General features: G+C 43.7%; 3 protein-coding genes across 15 annotated transcripts; 2 read left to right on the top strand and 1 right to left on the bottom strand.

Moving 5' to 3' along the window:
• The first annotated feature begins 2006 nt into the window (after nt 1–2006).
• Nucleotides 2007–9576, top strand: capn10 (calpain 10). Of its 11 annotated transcripts, none has more exons than XR_004575258.1 (15): nt 2011–2102; nt 2488–3091; nt 3273–3400; nt 3556–3687; nt 3902–4098; nt 4269–4498; nt 4727–4868; nt 4965–5131; nt 5249–5511; nt 5663–5865; nt 6236–6491; nt 6639–6838; nt 7014–7059; nt 7528–7623; nt 7795–7899. XR_004575258.1 is itself a non-coding variant. In XM_034290246.1 (15 exons), exons 3-15 carry the CDS (start codon nt 3073–3075, stop codon nt 7960–7962), a joined length of 2151 nt encoding a protein of 716 aa, XP_034146137.1. In that variant the 5' UTR covers nt 2011–2102; nt 2488–2735; nt 2984–3072; the 3' UTR covers nt 7963–9575. The 11 variants fall into 11 exon arrangements, 9 of the variants coding, with proteins under 9 accessions (XP_034146138.1, XP_034146137.1, XP_034146143.1 ...); XR_004575259.1 differs by having other exon boundaries at nt 7787–7811; XM_034290246.1 differs by lacking the exon at nt 7528–7623 and having other exon boundaries at nt 2488–2735; nt 2984–3091; nt 7795–9575.
• A 200-nt stretch (nt 9577–9776) lies between these two features.
• Nucleotides 9777–14703, top strand: eif4e2 (eukaryotic translation initiation factor 4E family member 2). 3 transcript variants are annotated; one of them, XM_013132585.4, is made up of 8 exons: nt 9777–9906; nt 10835–10946; nt 11171–11305; nt 11426–11530; nt 11762–11914; nt 11999–12135; nt 12753–12814; nt 13537–14703. In XM_013132585.4, the coding sequence occupies exons 1-7, from the start codon at nt 9887–9889 to the stop codon at nt 12799–12801; spliced, it is 711 nt and encodes a 236-aa protein (XP_012988039.1). In that variant the 5' UTR covers nt 9777–9886; the 3' UTR covers nt 12802–12814; nt 13537–14703. The 3 variants fall into 3 exon arrangements, with proteins under 3 accessions (XP_012988039.1, XP_034146157.1, XP_028972997.1); XM_034290266.1 differs by lacking the exons at nt 12753–12814; nt 13537–14703 and having other exon boundaries at nt 11999–12652; XM_029117164.2 differs by lacking the exons at nt 9777–9906; nt 12753–12814; nt 13537–14703 and adding an exon at nt 9991–10019 and having other exon boundaries at nt 11999–12652.
• Nucleotides 14704–14800: 97 nt separating this feature from the next.
• LOC105020960 (phospholipid scramblase family member 5) lies at nt 14801–19812 on the bottom strand. The gene is made up of 8 exons (XM_010888340.4): nt 19528–19812; nt 18184–18508; nt 17944–18021; nt 17669–17861; nt 15612–15723; nt 15378–15477; nt 15188–15246; nt 14801–15048 (listed from the first exon to the last, which is right to left on the bottom strand). The coding sequence occupies exons 1-8, from the start codon at nt 19549–19551 to the stop codon at nt 15022–15024; spliced, it is 918 nt and encodes a 305-aa protein (XP_010886642.1). The 5' UTR covers nt 19552–19812; the 3' UTR covers nt 14801–15021.
• Nucleotides 19813–19870: the final 58 nt, after the last annotated feature.

Here is a 19870-nt window from a genome sequence, read left to right on the forward strand (position 1 = left end):
CATATGTCTCTGTGACAAAATCTTTTTTGAGCAGGTCCACTGGGAAATTGATGCTGCACAAAATACACAGAGAAGGCCATCCCTGTGGCAAAGCTAAATTAATACATAATCCGAAATCTGCAACATTAAGTGTGATGTAAGCAAATAGCTATGCTATTTGTCTTTAAAAAGTACAAAGATAAAGCTAAATTAACGTTTTCAGACGGAATGTTAGATTATTTGGAATTATTTTTAGATTGATTTCCATAACCATCTCTTTTATTACAGTTTTATCACTATGAAGGACAGGTATGTCTGTGTGGATCCTGGCAGCAAGTGGTTAAAGAATGCCATTAGTCAGATAAACAGATATACAAGACCAGGAAAAATATGCATACATATTAAGAAGAAACACAAACATTATTGAACTGCATTAGATAGGATAAGATTAAAAAATATGTTCTTCCCTAGGACCAAAAGAACTGCAGCTTGAATGGTGGCAATTATCCAAAAATATGATGATTGTGTCTGTTGTTCAAAACAATATTTGAATGATCTTTGATTTGGTCTTTCATGGATTGTTTAGAATTAGAGGGAAACATGCGTAATTTCAAGATACATATTTATATTTAAAAATTGATTTATTATTGAGGAAGCTGCTCTGAATATGATTTCAACCGAACAATCACTTCCAATCGGAAGTTAAGACCAATGAGTAATAAAATATGTAATACTTAAAACAAAGCTGAAAAATTGTCTATACATTTAAAATACAATACAAATTGTAATACGCTGACGCTCAATTTTTAAGTAATGATTACGAAAACATTTAGAGTGTCAAAAAGGGAGGTCTGCACTATAACAAAAGGACAGCATTGCCTAATTAACGTTACTTTCTTTTTATACAAAAAGTGTTTCATGTAGTTAATGTAGTTAAAAATAGACATACCGCTACCTGGCAAGAAAACCGAAAACACTAGATGTATTCATCAACCCCCAAGCTACTGCTAAATATAGACTACTTCCATTCCATTCCAGCGAGTACTGTGTTGTAAGGACGTATCGATCCTGCCCTCTGCTGCTCAAGTTCTATAACCAACCCAAACACATAGCCTACATCTCACAAACCGCTGTATACTTCTGGAGGTAATTCAGCAGTCTCAAAGCTTTATCAAAACCACAATTTCAATAAAATGTCTCCTGGGAATCACTGTGGAACTATAAAGGACCCTGTGGTTGTAACCACAGCGACGTTCTCCGCATTTTGACATGACAACTCTCTGTGTTAAAGCGGTATAACGTCGAAAATCTACAATTTGTGTGATGAATCTCGTAATGAAATAATGTTTCATTACGAGGGTTCTGCTAGAGCGAGTGCAGCAAAAAAGTATTTGACCCTACTCACAATTGTAAGCAAGTTGGGGGGGGGGGGGGGGGGGGGGTTCTGCAGGCAGGAGAAGGGCTTTGACGAAATTACCCCCCCCCAACTTGCTTACAATTGTGACCACAGTGAAATACCTTTTGTGCCACTGCTAAGTTTGGCCGGCAAGAATATGGTCTTATCCTAATTTGACTCTATTGCAATAGGCGCACATTATAAATATAATTTATAAAACGAGATAAAAATTTTAGAGCAACACTTTAGAAAACAGTAGTCGAATAAGAAATGGGATATGACCGATTTTGCCAAAGATTTGTTTACTCTTCAAACAAATAGCCAAACCGAAAACTGCAGACAGTTCCTTCCCACGCGATCAAACTGCCTTAAAACAAATCTAATGAAACGCAGTCTAACGTGGTCATTGATTGCTGCCTTGGTGTAAACAAGTAAATTAAAGCTTTTTTGCTACGAAGATCAGTGAAATGTAGGTTAAACTGATATTAACGAAGTGAAAAGCAGCCCTCTCAACAAGCAAGTAGCAGCAATGAGAATTTTCGGCAGGGGGATGTTTTCGGCATAACACCCGCACGCTACTAAGTGGCTGGTGTAAAGCAACCTACAGCCACTGGGTGGCACAATTAAACTAGCAAGCTAGAAGGATGAATGGGCTGCTCCCTTCTCACTGTCACTGTCCTTCCGGGAAAAATTGACAAGGATAAATTAGGTAGGTGGGTACATTTAGGTATGTATCGCTTACGTTTGTCTTCTGGGTTTTCGTTATTGTATTTACACTATAAGCGTAGATGAGGTGATTTCAGTGTGCGAATGAGATTTGTAGCATGTTCTTATTCATTTCATAGCAACATGCCTACTTTGCTAGCTGTGCTAGCTATCATGCATCTTTTTAAAAACACAACAGGCTTCGGTGCAGCTTAATACAGTATAAATGCAGGAGCTGTGCAATGAACTGCCAAGTATACAGTTAGCCATCTACTTGCGCTCTTCCAGGGCACGTTAGCACATGAGGCTTCAAGTGTAAACCAGAATTGAATTTTAAAAAAATTCTGGTACGTGAATTAATTGTTGTGTTTGTTCTCTATTCTTTTCGCTTGGCACTACCCTTGTAGTCTCCTGTGAAGGTACAATGAATGGTCATGTACGGGAAACCACAGTTGGATATAGTCATTGAAGCTCAGTGTGGGTACAGAATGGTTTAAATCGATAATCAACTATGTTTGGCCTTGGTCAACCTGCCCGCTGCAGCCCACGAAACTCCCAGAATGATCAGAAGAGGGTCTGGGTGTATTGGAACTTCCAGGATCTCCGAAAGGATCCCAAAGATTCAAGACCATTAGCCGTACAGGTTAGGACAAAGGTGTGGAATAATGTGCACTCCTTAGTTTGACATTTGTCACCCGTGCGAGAGGTATCTGGGAAGACCTTGGTCTTTGTGTAGGATAGTCTACAGAACATCTTGATTTATATAAGACAGTGTCTGGAATTTTCAATCTGAAATAGACATTTCAGTGCCAACTTTTTCCTCCCGTTTTGCCTTGAAATAATCCGGAATTGAATTGCATCATTCAGATTAGCTATGCATTTGCTGTAATGCTATATTTTTAGGAAATAGAGGATCATGAAAATCCCAGCTTCTTGATTGTGGCATAGAGGAAAAGCTGTGCATTCTGGGTGATTCCCAGGCAGGGGATGCAATGGAAGAACAGGAGCGGGGTAGGTGCAAATATGGTTTTATTAAACAGCTTGGGGCATGTAATGTTAATAAAAAATATATAAGAACAGACTTTACTGCTAATGTTTACGTTGCAGTTATACATTGCAGTACAATAAAATTGCATTAATTTGAATCAGATCTCCTTCAGTGTTTATAGCTTGTACCTCAATTTCCCAACAGTTGTAGCTCTAAAGGAAGAGGGTCTCTTTGAGGACCCAGTCTTTCCTTGTGAGGAATCCTCCCTGTTTTCAGACTATTCCACCCCCATCGCCAAGTTCCAGGATGACATCACCTGGCTCCGCCCACAGGTGAGGCCCTGTCCTACGCCTCATCCAATCAGATATCACCTCTGATCAGTGTTGGGCTCCATCCAATACATGTATTATATCCTTTATCGCATAATGTAAACAAGCCTGTCCTATCTGTTGACAGTGGTGAAGCAGATGTCTTTCTATCCCTGCAGGAGATTTGCCAGGCTCCCACACTGTTTCCTGAAAATCCCAACGAGGGGCATGCAAAACAAGGCACCTTGGGAGACTGCTGGTTCCTTTGTGCTCTCACCATCTTAGTGAAGAACCAGCATTTGATGAACAAGGTAGAACATTACATTCCAGCTTTTTTTTGTATCTGTTTGTTGCGTTGATGATTTCATTTTGCATTTATGTTTTACTGTAAAACAACATACCCACCCAGTACTACCAGACATGTGATCAGTGGATTTGAATATTGCTCTGCTCTTCTCCTGACAAGCACCAGTCTGGTTTGGAGATTTGTGAACCTTTTTAGCCCCTGTCCTTCGTGTCTCCCAGGTTCTACCCCCAGCACAGGCCCAGTGGGGGGATAAGGGGTACAGGGGCTCCTTCCTCTTCTGCCTATGGCAGCACGGTCACTGGACAGAGGTAACAGTTGATGACCGTCTGCCCTGCATCGGTTCCAAGCTATGCTTCTCTGGCTGTCAGTCCCCAACTGCCTTCTGGGTGGCTCTGCTGGAGAAGGCCTATGCCAAGTAAGTACCAAATGTTGAATGAGACCATTGATTTTTTTTATTTATTTATGCATCTGTTAATTAAAATGGGATCTCCTGTGTTTTCTACGGTGTTCCAATGAGTTAATTTAGTTAGGTTTTGTGTCATCTTCTGATCACCTCCATCTTGTTTCCTGCCCCTCCTGCACCAGATTGCTGGGGTCATATGAGCGCCTGTGGGCGGGGCAGGTCTCTGAGGCACTGGTGGACCTCACTGGTGGGCTGGCGGAGAGCTGGAGCCTACGTGACTGTGGGACAGAGGAGGACCAGTGTCAAGGGTCACCTGACAGTGACAGGGTCAGTAGGAGGCTTGATCTGGACCTCCTTCAGGAGGTCAGAGAAGGATGTTCCGTCAGCTGCTCTGTATCCAGTACCCCTGGAGGTGTGTGGAAATATTTAGCTCTTCACATTTTGTGCACATAAATAGCTCTGTGCTGTGGAGGCCATTGTTCTCCGGGGAAGAGGGACTGCTTTTCTTTTCTTTTTTAGAAGCTTACTGGAAGTTCTGTTGAAATCTTGTGACTGACCTGAGATGGCACAGTACTGGCACACACCCAAGTGTGCCAACCTGAGGCAGTAGCTGTGTATATTTCTCACTGTTCCCTGCCAGGTGCCAGTGAGCTGGGCCAATCCCATGCCCTGAGTGTGATGGACTGGGTGGATGTGAGGACCATTGAGGGTAGAACAGTACGACTAATCCACATCAGAAACCCCTGGGGCAGACGCTGCTGGGAGGGAGCATGGAGAGACGGGTAGGGTGTTGTGTGTGTGCCCTTATTTTGAGCCTGACTCCGTAATCATTATTTTCTGAAAAATGGTTAGTGAAGTGGGCTCTCTCTCCCCGGCAGAGGAGAAGGCTGGAACTCCCTGGACCCAGCCTGTAGAATGGACCTGCTGGGCTGGACCCAAGAGGGACAGTTCTGGGTGGATGAAACGGAGTTCCTGTCCCAGTTTGATAACATCACAGTAGGGTATCCCATCAACGATGAAGGACACCTGCAGAGCATCTACTCTGGTAGACTTACCTCAAAACCTCCTCATGAAGTCCTTTTCATCAATGTCCATTTGTTCTTAATGACAGTTGGAAAGAGAAGCCAGTGTTTGTCTTTGAAAGCTCCTGTCCGTCCAATAGGAGAGCTGTTGACCCACCGGCAACAGACGGGTGGCCGCTGGGTCAGAGGTCACTCAGCGGGCGGGTGCCGTAACAACAGCAGCTACAGCAGCAATCCTAAGTTCTGGCTGCGAGTGTGCGAGAGGGGTGAGGTGTTAGTGTCTCTGCTACAACACAGACGGTGTAGCAGGAAAACAACAGCACGTCGTTACGCACACCCACCAGCAGAGGGCAGCAGAACACAACACCAGCACCACCCGGCCATTGCTCTGCACATGTGGAAGGTCGGTACCTTGACCTCGCCCTCCAACGGTGTTGATAGATAAGAGTTTGTCTTTCTGTATGTATGGTGCATGAATTAAAGACGTACTCTTGACCTATCACTCTCTGTTTTCCATCTTTACACGCATGTGTGATCTGTCTGTAAATCCCCAGGTAGAGAAAAAGCGGTTTAACCTTTGTCGGATTCTGAATAGCCCTCCCTGTGCCTCCACACACTGCCATGCCTATGAACGGGAGGTGGTGCTACACGCACATCTGGAGCCTGGCTTCCACCTTCTCATCCCCAGTACCTTTCTGAAGGGGGTTGAGGGCAGCTTCCTCATCAGAGTCTTTTCTTCTAGCCCAACCTCACTCAGGTCAGAGTGGGAGCTGTGTTTCTGTTTAATATTGGAGTCCTTGAGTAGATTGCTCGGGTCCAGAATGACCAGTTTAACAATAAAATGGTGACCTCAAATGGGGGGGGTTGCGATTTAAGATTGGTAAAAATGTTACATATTTGGATCTAAAAGCTGAGGTATTGAGGTATTCTGTTCATTATTTCAGTCAAGCAGCTTTGTGCAATCTGAGTAGCAGATATGGTTGTTGTAATATCTGTCACTGACAGTAAGGGGAATCATTTGTTTGTGACTGTATCTCAGGTAGATTTGGAATTAGAAAGATTTGGAATTTTATTGCGCTTTATCATGTCGTCTTTTGTATGTTTTTTTGTGTTCTTTCTTCCTGCAGTGCTATAAAGACTCCAGTGCCCTCATTGCCTTTGGGAACAGAGGGGGAATGGGAGACAAACTTCTTCCAGGGCAAGTGGGTCCTGGGGTCAACAGCCGGGGGTAGCAGAAACTTCCTGTCTCATTGGCAGAACCCCCACTTCCTGGTCACCATGGGCAGCGACCTAGCAGGGTTAACTGGTGACAATTTTAGGGTCATTCTCCACCAGAATTGCCCTGATACTGACCTGCAGGCCATTGGATTTCACCTCTACAAGGTGAGCTAGGTCGTATCTATTATTAGGCTGGTCTTTGTTTTACGTTTTCTTCTAGTTGGTGCCCTATCCAGAAGGAAAATGTAATGTTGAATGTGACTGAATGAACATGTTTTGATTGTAATTATGTGAGGGTCTCTGTCTTTTCAGGCTCCAGAGGGACAGGGGCAGAACGAGTCTACAGTGCCCAGGGATGAGGAGCCTGTGGCCAGCTGTGTACCCCACTGCTACACCCAGGAGGTCAGTCTGGCCTGCTGTCTTCCTCCAGGAGCCTATGTCATCCTGCCCTCCACCTACCTGCCTGGCTCCCCAGGCCAGTTCACCCTCACTGTGGCCCGCAGATTACACAGGTAGGCCTGGTTCCATTTCACTCACTACCGACCTTTTTCGCGTTCTGCAAGGACCTCTCCCCTTGGTATGAGGAGGGGCTGTGATTAAGAAAAATTCCATAGTAAATTCTTTGAGAATTGTCCTGTGTACCTGAACACAGGACCTCCATGAGGGTGTTTCGTACTTGTCTTTCAGGAGAGTGGTGAAGAGTCAGGAGAATCTAGGGAGAGCCATTCAGGAGGTGAGTGATTGTTGGGCTGTGTGTACCAAGTCTGGTTAAAAACAAATCAGCGAGTATCATAGGTCTTATATTTGACCATAAGTTTATCTTTAAAATACTTTTGACATACTAAAATTGGGAGGGGGTGGGACTATGAGTTTATTCGATGTAGCTGAAAATATTGTTAAAATAAACCTGACAGTCATTGTCAAGTGCTTGAATACAGAGCTCGGAGAAACCAATACATAGGTAGCGGTTCAAATCTTTATGTAGCTCACTGTATATATTTTTTCAGGCATTTGTTTTATGCTTTATTGGACAGAACATTTGGGATAAAGGGGTTTTGGGTTGGATTCAGACCCATGCTGCAGAAGTTCTTGTGCAGTAGAGGTTCTGGGGGACCCCCCCCCGTAGACTCCAAAATGTAAACCATGTCCAACAGGTGGCAGTGTTTAATAAATCTGTTCCCTTCTCTGTTTGTTGCGGCAGGTTTCTCACATCTCGGTGATGCGTAGTTAGCTCTGGGAGCTGAGCTGCCGCTTTGCTGAAGTGGGCTTGCATTTGTTCTGGCTACAGATGAAAGGAGTGGGTCTCCCCTTTCTCCGTGTGTGTGTGTGTGTGTGTGTGTGTGTGTGTGTGTGTGTGTGTGGCTCAGGACCTTTATCCCAAGCCAGGCGAGGCTCGGGGAGCTGATCACCATCTCTGTCTTTCCTCTCTCTTCCTCCCTCCCCCTGGCGGTGGCGATTAGCACATCAGAGGTCCTCTGTGGACCGGGCATTAATGGGATCTGACAGGGCTGGCCGGTGTAAACAAACAGCCGCCATTGAAGAGGTCCGCTCCTGCTCGCTGTGCTCCCTCACCGACCCGGGACAAAGGGCCCACTCATGGAGCTCCTCACCGGATCAGAAAGGGCAGGGGGTCTGACCCCTCCAGACTGCAGTGCATCGACCCGGCCTCAGACCATGGGGCTGTCTGTGCCTGTACGCCTCTTCCATCCGTGCCTCCAGAGTAGTTCCTCGTAACCACTAAGATGTGTCACCTTAATGGTTCAGCCTAGGTTGGGTTTAGATGACCAGCAAACCTGGAAAATGTGATACTCCAAAAAAAAAATGTAAGGGTGTCATCTGTGCGATCCAACAGTTGTTGGGTGGCACAGTTACATTTTGAATTGTGAGGCTCTTTTCAGGGGTTGACATTTCATGTGTGCTTTTATCTGAATCTTTGCATAGTAGTTGGCACATGGAGTGTGTTTTTTGGGGGCACGAACAGATTTTCAGTAATCTACAATATGCATTCAAAATATGTGAATTATAAATTTCAAAGCTTTCTAGAGCTCTTTATTAAGGGTGTCAGTTTATTTTTTTTCTTTTACAGCCAATGTGTATTATTTGTAGTTTTCAGCATGTATGGAGACACAGACTGCTCAAGGTCAGTGAAAGGTCATTTGTAAAAACTACTATGATGGCCCAAGCTGATTGCCTTGTGGTACTCCACAAATTGCTGAATTTTCATTAGATAGGCCACCACTGAACAAATGAATCTGTGTTCTATTAGATCAAGGCTGCCCAATCTTATTCCTGGAGCGCCAAAACACATCTGGTTTTTGTTTCTCCCTGGTAGTCAATAGCACTCATCTGCATTAGTCAGTGAATAAAAGGAGAGGAGGAAACCCAGAAGTGTTTCACTCCTCAATGAACTAATAACTCTCAATCCAGGATGGGGCAGAGGGTGTAGATCCGCAACCACACAAACAGTCAGTGTGACAGGCGAACAGATACTGTATCACTTGAAAGGCTTTAAAAGAGAAACTGAGTAATGTTTTAATGCTGTAGAAGTATTCCAGCCCCACCAAGTAAACTACAAATACCTGGTGGCTAAAACCAATCCCCCTCTCGCATGAGAGAATAACGCAAATGCTTGAAGATGATAGAAAGTGCAGGTTATGATTTGAGAAAACTTACAATACAAAAACATTGTATCACTGTAGTCTAGTTAAAGATGGCAATGCACAAATACACTAATTTTGTCTGTTGCGAAGGTTTTCTTTCACAAATAGGTTGTGATCAATGATATCAAAAGCTGCACTTAATTTTCCACAATGGTATTATGCATTCAGCCATTTATTAGTCATTTGTGTCAGTGCTGAGTATGTCGATCGGCATCAGTATGTAGTGAAGGGCAATCTGTCAGTTCTCAGAAAAACAATATTTGGGAGAGAAAAAAATATTCAGAAAATGTGCTCTGCACCAGTAACAGGTTGGTCAGTTTCCGGATTTAGGATTAGGGTACGTTTATAATCGATTTCTGGCCCCCCCAGGGAAAGTGAAACAAACGTGTGTGTGGTTGGTCTCGGGCTTACGTAGCTACCACCGCTGACTGCAATTGTTGACTGAAGACCAAGGTTTTATTGTCTACTTGTCCTTCTTGATTTCACTCTGCTTTATGTTGTTTGGTTTGGTATGTTCGTTTGTACAGAGGAAGCGGATCCTGATGGAACTAAAATAAAATGTCCTGCCAACGACAGATTATTGATTTTTATTTTCACAATCTTGTATTATTATAGTTTTGGACCATTAGGAAATTAGCGTCAACATTTCTTGTGGATAAAAATGTGTTCTGTATAGGCCTACTGTACGCACATGTCCACATATCAGGGTAAGTAGATTGACTCCAACACACGAACCTGTGCTGAAGTGGCTACAAAATCCATTCAAGTCGTCTCTGGCGTACGTCAACATCGCACGATCCTATAGCCTACGCGCGCGTCCCACCCGTGGGTCGTGCGCGCCGCGGTTCCTGCGGAATTCAGGGGTCTGTGGTCGGACGGACGACTCTCGCATAGCGAATAATGAACAACAAATTTGACGCGTGAGTAATCAAAGCTGTTTTGAATACTTGGCGAACAATGGGCACCCGCTTCTTGACTGCAAATTCGTCGGCCTCAGCAATGCTGATCTTGTAGGTTGCATGGAGGAAAAGAGGTGTGTCCGATCTGGTCTGCATTACAAGCCTTGTAGGGATTAGGAGAAATACGAGTGCTTGTCATGTCCCATGAAAGTTACGTTTTGCTTCTGAGTAACAGTGTAAGCGAACTCATCGTTTTTTAACGTAATGTAATCGCTCTTTCATGCAAAAGCCCTTTAGCGTGGAGGCCTCGCGGGCCGATGTTGAATCCCCGGTTTGCAAGTGGTTGAAAGGCAGGGGCAGGTGCGCGCATAGTCGGCCAACTATCTCCTCATGAGCCTGAGCACACTGTTATTTTGAGTATGTTTTTTTTATTTAGCAAATGTGCCCTCCCTATTAAATGTGCCCTCACTGCGACATAACGCTCCAGAAGACATACATCTGTCATACAGGCTATGGCGGGCAACTGTTGAAATAGTGGCCATCTGCGAGACTAGCGTTCCACTATCGTGCTTATGTCAACACTGCACATTCAACCGAATTGCTTGAAACATTTTGTCTTTCACTGTTGATGAGTCAAATGTTGAGTTCTTTGGCCGCAACTCCAGCAATACTGGAAAGAGTGGGCAACAATTCCTCCCTGTAGATTTAAGCGACCGGCAGTTACACGAAACGGCTATAGTAAGTTATTTCAGCCAAAGGGAAAACATCTATGGAAGTTAGGCCCATACTTTTTGTCTGCACTTTGAAAATGCATTTCTGATTAATTGTTTACGAATACTGCCATTTCTGCAAAGTATAATCTTTGTGTTATTCATCAATTTAGGTTACCTTTATCTGTCATTGTAAATGGAATTGGAGAAAGAAGGTGATTGTGATCCTTTGTGTTCAGTCTTAAAGATGATGACAGTGGGGACCACGATCAGGACCAAGGCTCACAGAAAGACTGTGAGAAGGAAAAAAATGGCAATGACGACAAGGACCAAAACACTGCCAAGAAGAAGGTGTGTGTGTGTCAAAAGTCAATAACATTCTATTGATTTTTCCATTGCTTTATCAATTAAAACAGTTATATTGTGTGGTTGTGATTGCTCAGTTTCTGGGAGCACAGTGTTGATTTAAGACCAAGGTTATTAGTAAAAATCCAAACGCATGCTGTGCGCTAAATAAGTTACATTTACGTTTGGGTTACAGAGCCTTCTAAATATGTCTGCCCTCTGTTGGTCAGATTGCTGTTCCAGGAGTAGGGGAGCACCCCCTCCAGTATAACTACTCTTTCTGGTACTCCAGACGCACCCCTGGCCGCCCTGCCAGCACCCAGAGCTATGAATCCAACATCAGACAGATTGGCAGCTTTGCCTCGGTCAGCCCTCATTACGGACCACTGTTATATCTCTTTCACCTTGACTGGTTCTACGTTCAGATTCTAGTCTCTGCAAATTTAGTATGTTTCTAGACACAAATCTGTCCTTCGGTCCACCAGGTGGAGCAGTTCTGGCGATTCTACAGTCACATGATACGTCCTGGCGACCTGACGGGCCACAGCGACTTCCACCTTTTCAAGGAGGGCATAAAACCCATGTGGGAGGTAGTACTGTCTGAGCTGACTGTCTGGAACTGTTCATTGTGTTGCACTACGTCATATTTATTAGGAACCAAATGGAAGAAAACCCGGGAGGAACTGTCGGAACCTCTCCAATAAGGAACGTTGTTTTCCTTTTCTGTTGCAAAACATTTTACAACAGTGTGCCACAGGAATGCGACCCTGTTATTTCTGGTCTGATGCCCATTAGTATCATTTAATCTGGTGTCTCTCCAGGACGATGCTAATAAGCAAGGTGGGAAGTGGATCATCCGACTGAGGAAGGGGCTGGCGTCTCGCTGCTGGGAGAACCTGATCCTGGCCATGCTGGGGGAACAGTTCATGGTGGGGGAGGAGATATGTGGCGCTGTGGTGTCTGTACGCTTCCAGGTACACACCTAAAGACACACGCGCACACATGTTTATTGTTTCTGTGCAACACCATGCTTTACCTCCCTGATGTATTTCTCTCAGGAGGACATCATCTCCATCTGGAACAAAACAGCCAGTGACCAGGCCACCACAGCCCGGATAAGAGACACTCTACGCAGGGTCCTCAACCTGCCCCCAAACACCATCATGGAGTACAAGACACACACCGACAGCATTAAGTTAATACAGAACTCTCCAACACCATCATGGAGTACAAGACACACACCGACAGCATTAAGTTAATACAGAACTCTCCAACACCATCATGGAGTACAAGACACACACCGACAGCATTAAGTTAATACAGAACTCTCCAACACCATCATGGAGTACAAGACACACACCGACAGCATTAAGTTAATTCAGGACTCTCCAACACCATCATGGAGTACAAGACACACACCGACAGCATTAAGTTAATACAGAACTCTCCAACACCATCATGGAGTACAAGACACACACCGACAGCATTAAGTTAATACAGAACTCTCCAACACCATCATGGAGTACAAGACACACACCGACAGCATTAAGTTAATACAGAACTCTCCAACACCATCATGGAGTACAAGACACACACCGACAGCATTAAGTTAATACAGAACTCTCCAACACCATCATGGAGTACAAGACACACACCGACAGCATTAAGTTAATACAGAACTCTCCAACACCATCATGGAGTACAAGACACACCGAGAGCATTAAGTTAATACACAACCAAACAGATAACAGCAGAACGTCTGGGCTTAACTAATACGGTCTGTGGTCTCTGTTGGGTTGTCTCTTTCCTCAGGGCCTGGGAGGACTTCCATGGGTTGGTCAACCCTGCTGGTGGTCGCTAGTGACCTTCCAAGGGTAGGAGTTACACCTGGGTCGTCATTCCTATTCCAGCATGCCTGCACAGACACGCACACCATTCCTTGAATATCTTTGTGGGGAACCAAACAAATATTCCCATTCCAGATGTTCTTTTCCCTAAACCTAAAATGAACCATTACCCCAAAAACACAAACTTTAACGCTGAAGCTAATCCCCAATCCTTAACCATAACAGTTATTCCAACCACAACTGCAACCTTTACCCCAAACCTAACCCTATACTGGAGATCGCCTTATTTTTAATGGGGAGTGGCAGCCTGAGCCAGCCACTACAAATAAGAAGCTAACCAGCTAGCAGCCTACACCAATAAAACAGTTATTTCTCAGATTAGCTCGCTAGCTACTGTCTAAAGACTATTATTAGCAAATGTCAGAAATACTTCTCTGTTTGGAGCCACGCTTTGCAGTATTGTTATTAGCTGAAACCAAAAAGATTACAAATAGCAGTCTATGGAATTGGCCTTACTAATGTAGATGAGGGAACTCCCAGTATGTACATTTTTGAATGCTTGTTGTACTTCGCTTGAAAGGACGATGAGCAGTGCCCTGTGGATGAGGTTACATATGGCTTGACACACGTGAAGTTATTAACCATGTTACATCACATTGTTTTGAGTAAGTGATAGGAACTGAATGTTTCAATAGGCTCTAACAGTATGTTTCCATCTCATTCATCTATCTGCTTGTATCTACCTCTAGCTTTGTGTGTCTTGCGGCTGAAGTCTGGAGGAAAAATAACTGTAAGGACCAGCACTGTTTCACACGGAAAGAGAGATTTAATTTAACTGAAAAGAAAATGTATTCCACCGAACAAAGAACCAAGCTGTTGGTTGGGCAAAGAAGACGACAAACAAGCGGATGTGCCTGTCAATCAGATGCACCATGAGTGGATGTCTGTCTATGAGCTGCACTGTCCCTCAACTGCCACCAGGTGGAGACTGTGTGACGAGCTGTTGGTGATGGGCCAATGACTGTTTACTGGAGAATCTTAACAGAATATGAAACTAAACCATTGCCATATATAGGTATACTGTATATTCGTCATTGTGTAATACAATCAAAGTTCCCTTTGGTAGAGTTTTAAATGTACAGCAGAGAAAATGTATCAGGTTTTTTTCCAACTCTGAAGAAAAACATTGTTGCAGGTGGAAGTTATTTTATTATAGTGCAGTATTTTAACTACAATTCCTCTAGTCATTTAAACTAGAACTTATTGTTGCATACAAAATATATTTCTAGAAAACAACTGTCCTTTTGAGAAATCTCTTTACTTAATGAAAATTGAAAACTTGATTCTTTACCCTTTGACCCGGATGTTTTCAACCCAGAGGATGGAGAACCATCCTAAAGGAGGACTGTGGGTAATGTGAAACAGCCTCTTTAGAATGGACTGCCTAGCTGCCTATATCACTGTGCCTGGCTTTGAGCCTGACCCAAGATTACTGTTACATAAGTTTGTGGTGAAACATTCAAACCATTTTTCAAGACATTTACAACACTATAAAAATGTTGTCTCAATGGTCTAAAAAGCAACTTTATCTGTTACGTAGCTAATTTCTCTAGCGAGGAGTGGTGGACTGTTAAACAGCTTGGCTTGACAATGCCAACGGATTAAATGTACAGACCCAGTGTTCAGGCTAGAATGGTTACCCCCGCTATAATATCTCCCTAGACCCTGAACACCACTCCCTCACTATTTAGTGCTAGAGAACAGAGACTGATCCCAGGTCAGATCCTTCCAACCTACCTGTTGATATATTGCCTCGGATTGGGTGGGTCATGCTGGAAAATGGTGTGTGTCAAAACGAGGAAAGTACTGTCTGATGGATTATAGCAATAAATGTTGATTATGCATCTGCTGCTAAACGATGGCTAAAGTGTTCTGTTTTATGATGTCATGACAGCATAGGTCAATGCAGGGTCTAATACTTTGGACTAAATGGGTAGGACTACCACATGACTTGTGTATATACATATGTATGTAAAGGAAAAGGAAGCCACTACGAGTACGTCATTTTTCTAACTGTTATACCCTTCCCTCCAAACAGTGGTCCATGTATTGTCTCTCTGATGATGCCGCAAAGCTGTGAAACATGCGGTCGGTCTTTTGGCCTCTTCTGTTCTCATGGTCCATTTTTGATGACCTCAATTTGCTCATCTCTGATTGGCTGATGCCAGTACAGTTCAGCTCATCTCAAAGAACATGTAATTCTACCAGAAATGTGAGAGAAAGAGATGGGGGAAGTGTCAACATATTCATTTGCAGGTCAGTTAAGGTCAGCTTAGTTTAATGTTTATTAATTCCTACAGTTGCGTACAGTTTTTTTTCCAAGTTTCCTCACAGACTTACCAGTAGGAATGTAGCAGCCAGCAGAAGAAGTTTGGTCTGTGATGTCATATCCAGTGGAACTGCAGAGTTAAGAGACTTTTTAGGAGCGGGAGTTTTTTAATTGTCTAGAACAGTAGATACTTTAATCTGTTTGGAAGGAAAAGCTATTCCGCTAATGTAACGCAATACGGCTTTGGGTAAAACGGCTCACCTTCTAAGCCAAAGTATTCATGATCCATGTTGCATTCTTCGTTAAACCCAAGCCATTTCTTCCATATGGAGCCAATTTTCTCACCAATGGCTGAGATCACCTAAGATCAAAAACATAACATTTCACAGTACAAATGTAGGGAAACCGTTATTTGCATTTTCAAATGTCATACGTTACAGGTCTCACCCAAATAGCCAAACCATTAAGCAAATCTGGTGATTAAATGGAAAGGACCTGGAATTCTTGGTTGGAGAGACAGCGGAAGGGGCAGCAGGATCCCTGGATTCGTATAGTAGAGGTTCCTTGGGAATCGCACACTTCCAGGAGAGGAGTGAACATGCTCCATCTGTTACCAGGTACAACTGGTGAACACACACCTTGATATACACTACTACTGCTGCATCCACTCACAGACTCTGACAAGAGGCCCAAGCTGTCATTCAAATGCATTGTACCACGAGAGGCCATTGTCCACTTTGTATCATAACAGATGGACTGACAAGACTCCTCTGTACAGTAGCATGTGCAGATAGGTCTGGAAATATTTGGACACGGACACAATTCTCATAATTTTATCTCTGTACGCCACCACAATTAATTTTGAAATGAAACAAACAAGATGCAATTGAAAGTGCAGACTTTCAGCTTTAATTCAATGGGTTGAACAAATATATTGTATGAAACTTTTAGGAATTGCAACCATTTTCATACACAGTCCCCTTATTTCAGGGGCAAACATTTTATTTGACAAGTTAACACAATCATAAAATGTTCATTTTAATACTTGGTCGAGAATCCTTAGCAGGCAATGACTGCTTGAAGTCTGGAACGCATTGACTTCACCAAAAGCTGTGTTTCCTTCTTTGTGATGATTTGCCAGGCCTTTACTGCTGCTGTCTTCAGTTGTTTGCAGAATATTCCACTTCTTTCCACTTAAAAAACTCCTGGGTTGCTTTCACAGTATGTTTTGGGTCATTGTTTGTCTGTAAAGTAAGGCGCCATCCAATCAACTTCGCTGAATTTGAGCAGACAATATAGCCCTGTACACTTCAGAATTAATCGGTCTTCTGTCACATCATCAATAAACACTAGTGACCCAGAGCCATTGGAAGCCGTGCATGCCCATGCCATCACACTGCCTCCACTGTGTTTTACAGGTTATGTGGTATGCTTCAGATCATGAGCCGTTCCAAGCCTTCTCCATACCTTTTTCTTCCTATCATTCTGGTACAGGTTGATCTTCGTTTCATCTGTCTGGAAAATGTTGTTCCAGAACTTGGATGGCTTTTTAAGATGTTTTTTTGGTCTAATCTAATCTGGCCTTTCTATTATAAATGGTTTGCACCTTGTAGTGAACCCTCTGTATTTGCTTCTGTGATGTCTTCTCTTCATGGTAGACTTGGTTAATGATATGCCAACCTCCTGGAGAGTGTTCTTCACTTGGCTCGATGTTGTGAAGGGGTTTTTCTTTACTTTGGAAAGGACATGTCTTCAAAGGACATCCAGGGCTTTTTGTGTTGCAGAGCTCACCAGTGCGTTCTTTTTTGATTTGGCCACTCCTAATGTTCCTGCTATCTCTAAATGATTTCTAGTTTTTTTTTTTTAAGCCTTAGGATGGCCTGTTTCACTTGCAGTGAGAACTCATTTGACCGCATGATGTCGGTTCACAGCAACAGCTTTTAAATGCGAATGCCACACCTGGAATCAACTCCAGACCTTTTACCTGCTTAATTGATGAAGAAATAACGAAGGAATAGCCCACACCTGTCCTTTTAAATAGCTTTTGATTCAATTGTCCAATTACTTTTGGTCCCTTGAAAAATAGGGGGCTACATATTAAAGAGCTGTAATTCTTACACCCTTCTTCCAATTTGGATATGAAGACCCTCAAATTAAAGCCGAGAGACTTCACTTTAAGCCCATTTTGATTATTTAACTGCAACTTGAATATATTTCAGTAAACAGCCAAAATAACAAAACGTGTCAATGTCCAATTATTTCCGGACCTGACTGTATTTACAACACAGATCTCATTCACACCTTGCTCTGTTAATTGGACACAGTGATTCTGAGCAAGCTGTATTCAATACACACTGGGAGTCAGCATTTTTAGAGTGAGTGTGAGAGGGAACTAGAGTGTTTTGACATTTTTTCCCTAAATAACTAATCCTGGAGTATTCTCTATATTTTCTACATTAGACACCATTTTGAGTGACGGGTGTGGAAAGAATGCCTGTCCACATAACCTCAGAAGACCAGGTTGGCCTGGTTTGGTTGTGGGCGGGACATACCTCTGTCGTACGCTCCCCAAGAGCAGTCGTTGAGGGGTGTAGACCCTAATTTCCATCAGGCAGCAGCCCAGACAGCACGCATCCGCTCTGATGGGTCTTTCAAAGAGGAAGAGCTGACGGGCCTGCCGGTCAAAACCTTGTATGGTGCAGGCTCGGGCCGGGCCACAGAACTGCATGCACAGACAGGAACTCTCTGTCAAGGACAGACCCAGAGGAGCTGTTCTCAGTCACCATGGCTACAACACTGCCTGTGTGCCAAATCGTTACTGCAGTACCTTCCACCGCCACTAGGAGCTCCTCCCTGCTGTCCCCGTTGGCGATGCTGTAGGTTCTGTGGGAGACACACTGAGGACCTGGAGCACAGACATGACAAGACCCGGTCAGAGGACACGCATAGCGGCGGACAGTATCGACGGGCAAATGTTCTGCTCAGGAAACTGATTTACCCAGATGTTCCTGTAGATTTCAAACATGGAATTAAGGGGTACTGTATCTTCTGTTACGTGTCACCTGACCTTGCAGCTCTGGGCTAGCTGTGATGTGTAGTTGGCTGACTGTATCTAGTAGAGCCAGACCATTCTCTCCTCTGAAAGACCCAGACCAGTGCTGCCCTGTGGTCTCTAGTCCTTCTGCAGTTCTGGGTCCCATGTGGCTTTGATCCAGCGTTTGGTCTTCTGAGACCATATCAGGTAGCTGCAGGTGGCTTATGGAGCTAGGTAAACCCAGAGGATCAGTGACGGAGCTCTGTCTGCTGTGATAGGCTTTGAATAGCCTGTCAATGTGCCTCTCTCTCACCAGGTTGCCAAAGGGGAGGGGCTGGGAGGTAACTGCCAACATGGCCTGGGACAGGAAACCAGAAGTAGATTACAGAACGTACTGTCCATGTCTGGGGACAATTCCATTTTAATTTCAGCCTTTTCAGGAAGTACACAAACATTCCAAATGCTTTTATGATTGTTTTGTTCAATGAACGTTTGGAATTGTTACTTAGCTGACTGCAATTTTGTACAATATTGCGCCCACTAACCCTCAAATCTAACCATAAGAAAATGACATCCGATTCTTGAGTTTAGTTTAAAAGTGCTGTCTATGCCCTGGGCTCCCAGAATAAGCAGAGTAATGCTAGAGTATTCTTGTGTATTACTCACACTATCTGTATATTATCCCCATGTTATCCTAAATTGTCAGCAAGTTAGTTAACTTTCTCAAATAATCCACCGGATTGTACCTAATATTAACAACATGTCTTCACCAGGGTGTCGGTCTGTTACTTCACGGTCAACACATACCTGGCAACAGAGTGGAAGGAACTCTGCGGCCAGCTCCTGGCTATTTCATATTCACATCACAGCAACGCTAAAACAGCTACGTCTATCTCCTAACCTACAACAATCTACAATGCATCTTGTTCATAACCATAAGATAATACATTTGATTCGTGTTTGGCAACACTTTAAAGTTGCTCTTCACTTTAACAATGTCTCGCACTTGCCTGATGTTTCTGTCAGTTGTCAGTCTAGTAAACTTGTATTAATGTATTGTTACCACACAGGCATAAAGCCCCTAACCACATATCGAAAACTCATTGCTCATAGTCTGACTCCATGAAAAGTATAGCACATCTAACTGTGGTTCCTTTAACAGAAGTGGTGATCCACTCTATTTCTATGCCCTGTTTTCTCTGGTCAGAAGCAACGTGTGTTAACCACTGTTAAATACATGGAGAAACAGTCCCTCTAAGGTCCTGTGTCCAAATCAGGTTACACCAGGTCCTCTGTTTATCTCTGTTAAAACGCCAAAGCGTTTGTGGACTGGTGTAAAATAGTGCGCATGCCTTTTTGCTATTGTCAAGCTCTTACCATCTGCGTTTCATTCCCCGGCATTTCTTGATTGAAGTGTGTGTCTGGCAGGCAAGTCTCTGGGTATCTGAGACCAAGATCAGTGAGGTAGGCTTCTATGTACCTTCCTTGTGTGGGTGTATTTCACATGAGTTTGTCAGGATGAGTATTATTCAAACGTGTGTTTGTGTGTTACAAGAGTTGTGTTTGTTATGCACACTACTGTGTGTGAACATGAGTGCATGCATTGTTTGTGTGTGTGTGTGTGTGTGTGTGTGTGTGTGTGTATGTGTGTTTTCATAGCAGGGGTCTCTCTGGTGTGTGTGTCCACCCAACAGGCCGGATCTGCCCTTTGTTGCTCCAG

The sequence above is a fragment of the Esox lucius genome, chromosome 3 (genome assembly GCF_011004845.1).
Source record: "Esox lucius isolate fEsoLuc1 chromosome 3, fEsoLuc1.pri, whole genome shotgun sequence".
Classification (NCBI taxonomy): domain Eukaryota; kingdom Metazoa; phylum Chordata; class Actinopteri; order Esociformes; family Esocidae; genus Esox; species Esox lucius.

What these genes read in the sequence shown, in the direction of transcription:
- capn10 (XM_034290247.1), top strand. An exon ending in ACCAGCATTTGATGAACAAG is followed by an intron (nt 3,688 to 3,901) that starts GTAGAACATTAC and finishes CGTGTCTCCCAG; the next exon opens with GTTCTACCCCCAGCACAGGC. An exon ending in TCTAGCCCAACCTCACTCAG is followed by an intron (nt 5,866 to 6,235) that starts GTCAGAGTGGGA and finishes TTCTTCCTGCAG; the next exon opens with TGCTATAAAGACTCCAGTGC.
- eif4e2 (XM_034290266.1), top strand. Translation starts at nt 9,887, where the DNA reads ATGAACAACAAATTTGACGC. An exon ending in ATGAACAACAAATTTGACGC is followed by an intron (nt 9,907 to 10,834) that starts GTGAGTAATCAA and finishes CTTTGTGTTCAG; the next exon opens with TCTTAAAGATGATGACAGTG. An exon ending in AGATTGGCAGCTTTGCCTCG is followed by an intron (nt 11,306 to 11,425) that starts GTCAGCCCTCAT and finishes TCGGTCCACCAG; the next exon opens with GTGGAGCAGTTCTGGCGATT.
- LOC105020960 (XM_010888340.4), bottom strand. Translation starts at nt 19,551, where the DNA reads ATGCCGGGGAATGAAACGCAGATG. An exon ending in GCTCCTAGTGGCGGTGGAAG is followed by an intron (nt 17,862 to 17,943) that starts GTACTGCAGTAA and finishes TGTCCTTGACAG; the next exon opens with AGAGTTCCTGTCTGTGCATG. An exon ending in TCTCCAACCAAGAATTCCAG is followed by an intron (nt 15,478 to 15,611) that starts GTCCTTTCCATT and finishes TTTTGATCTTAG; the next exon opens with GTGATCTCAGCCATTGGTGA.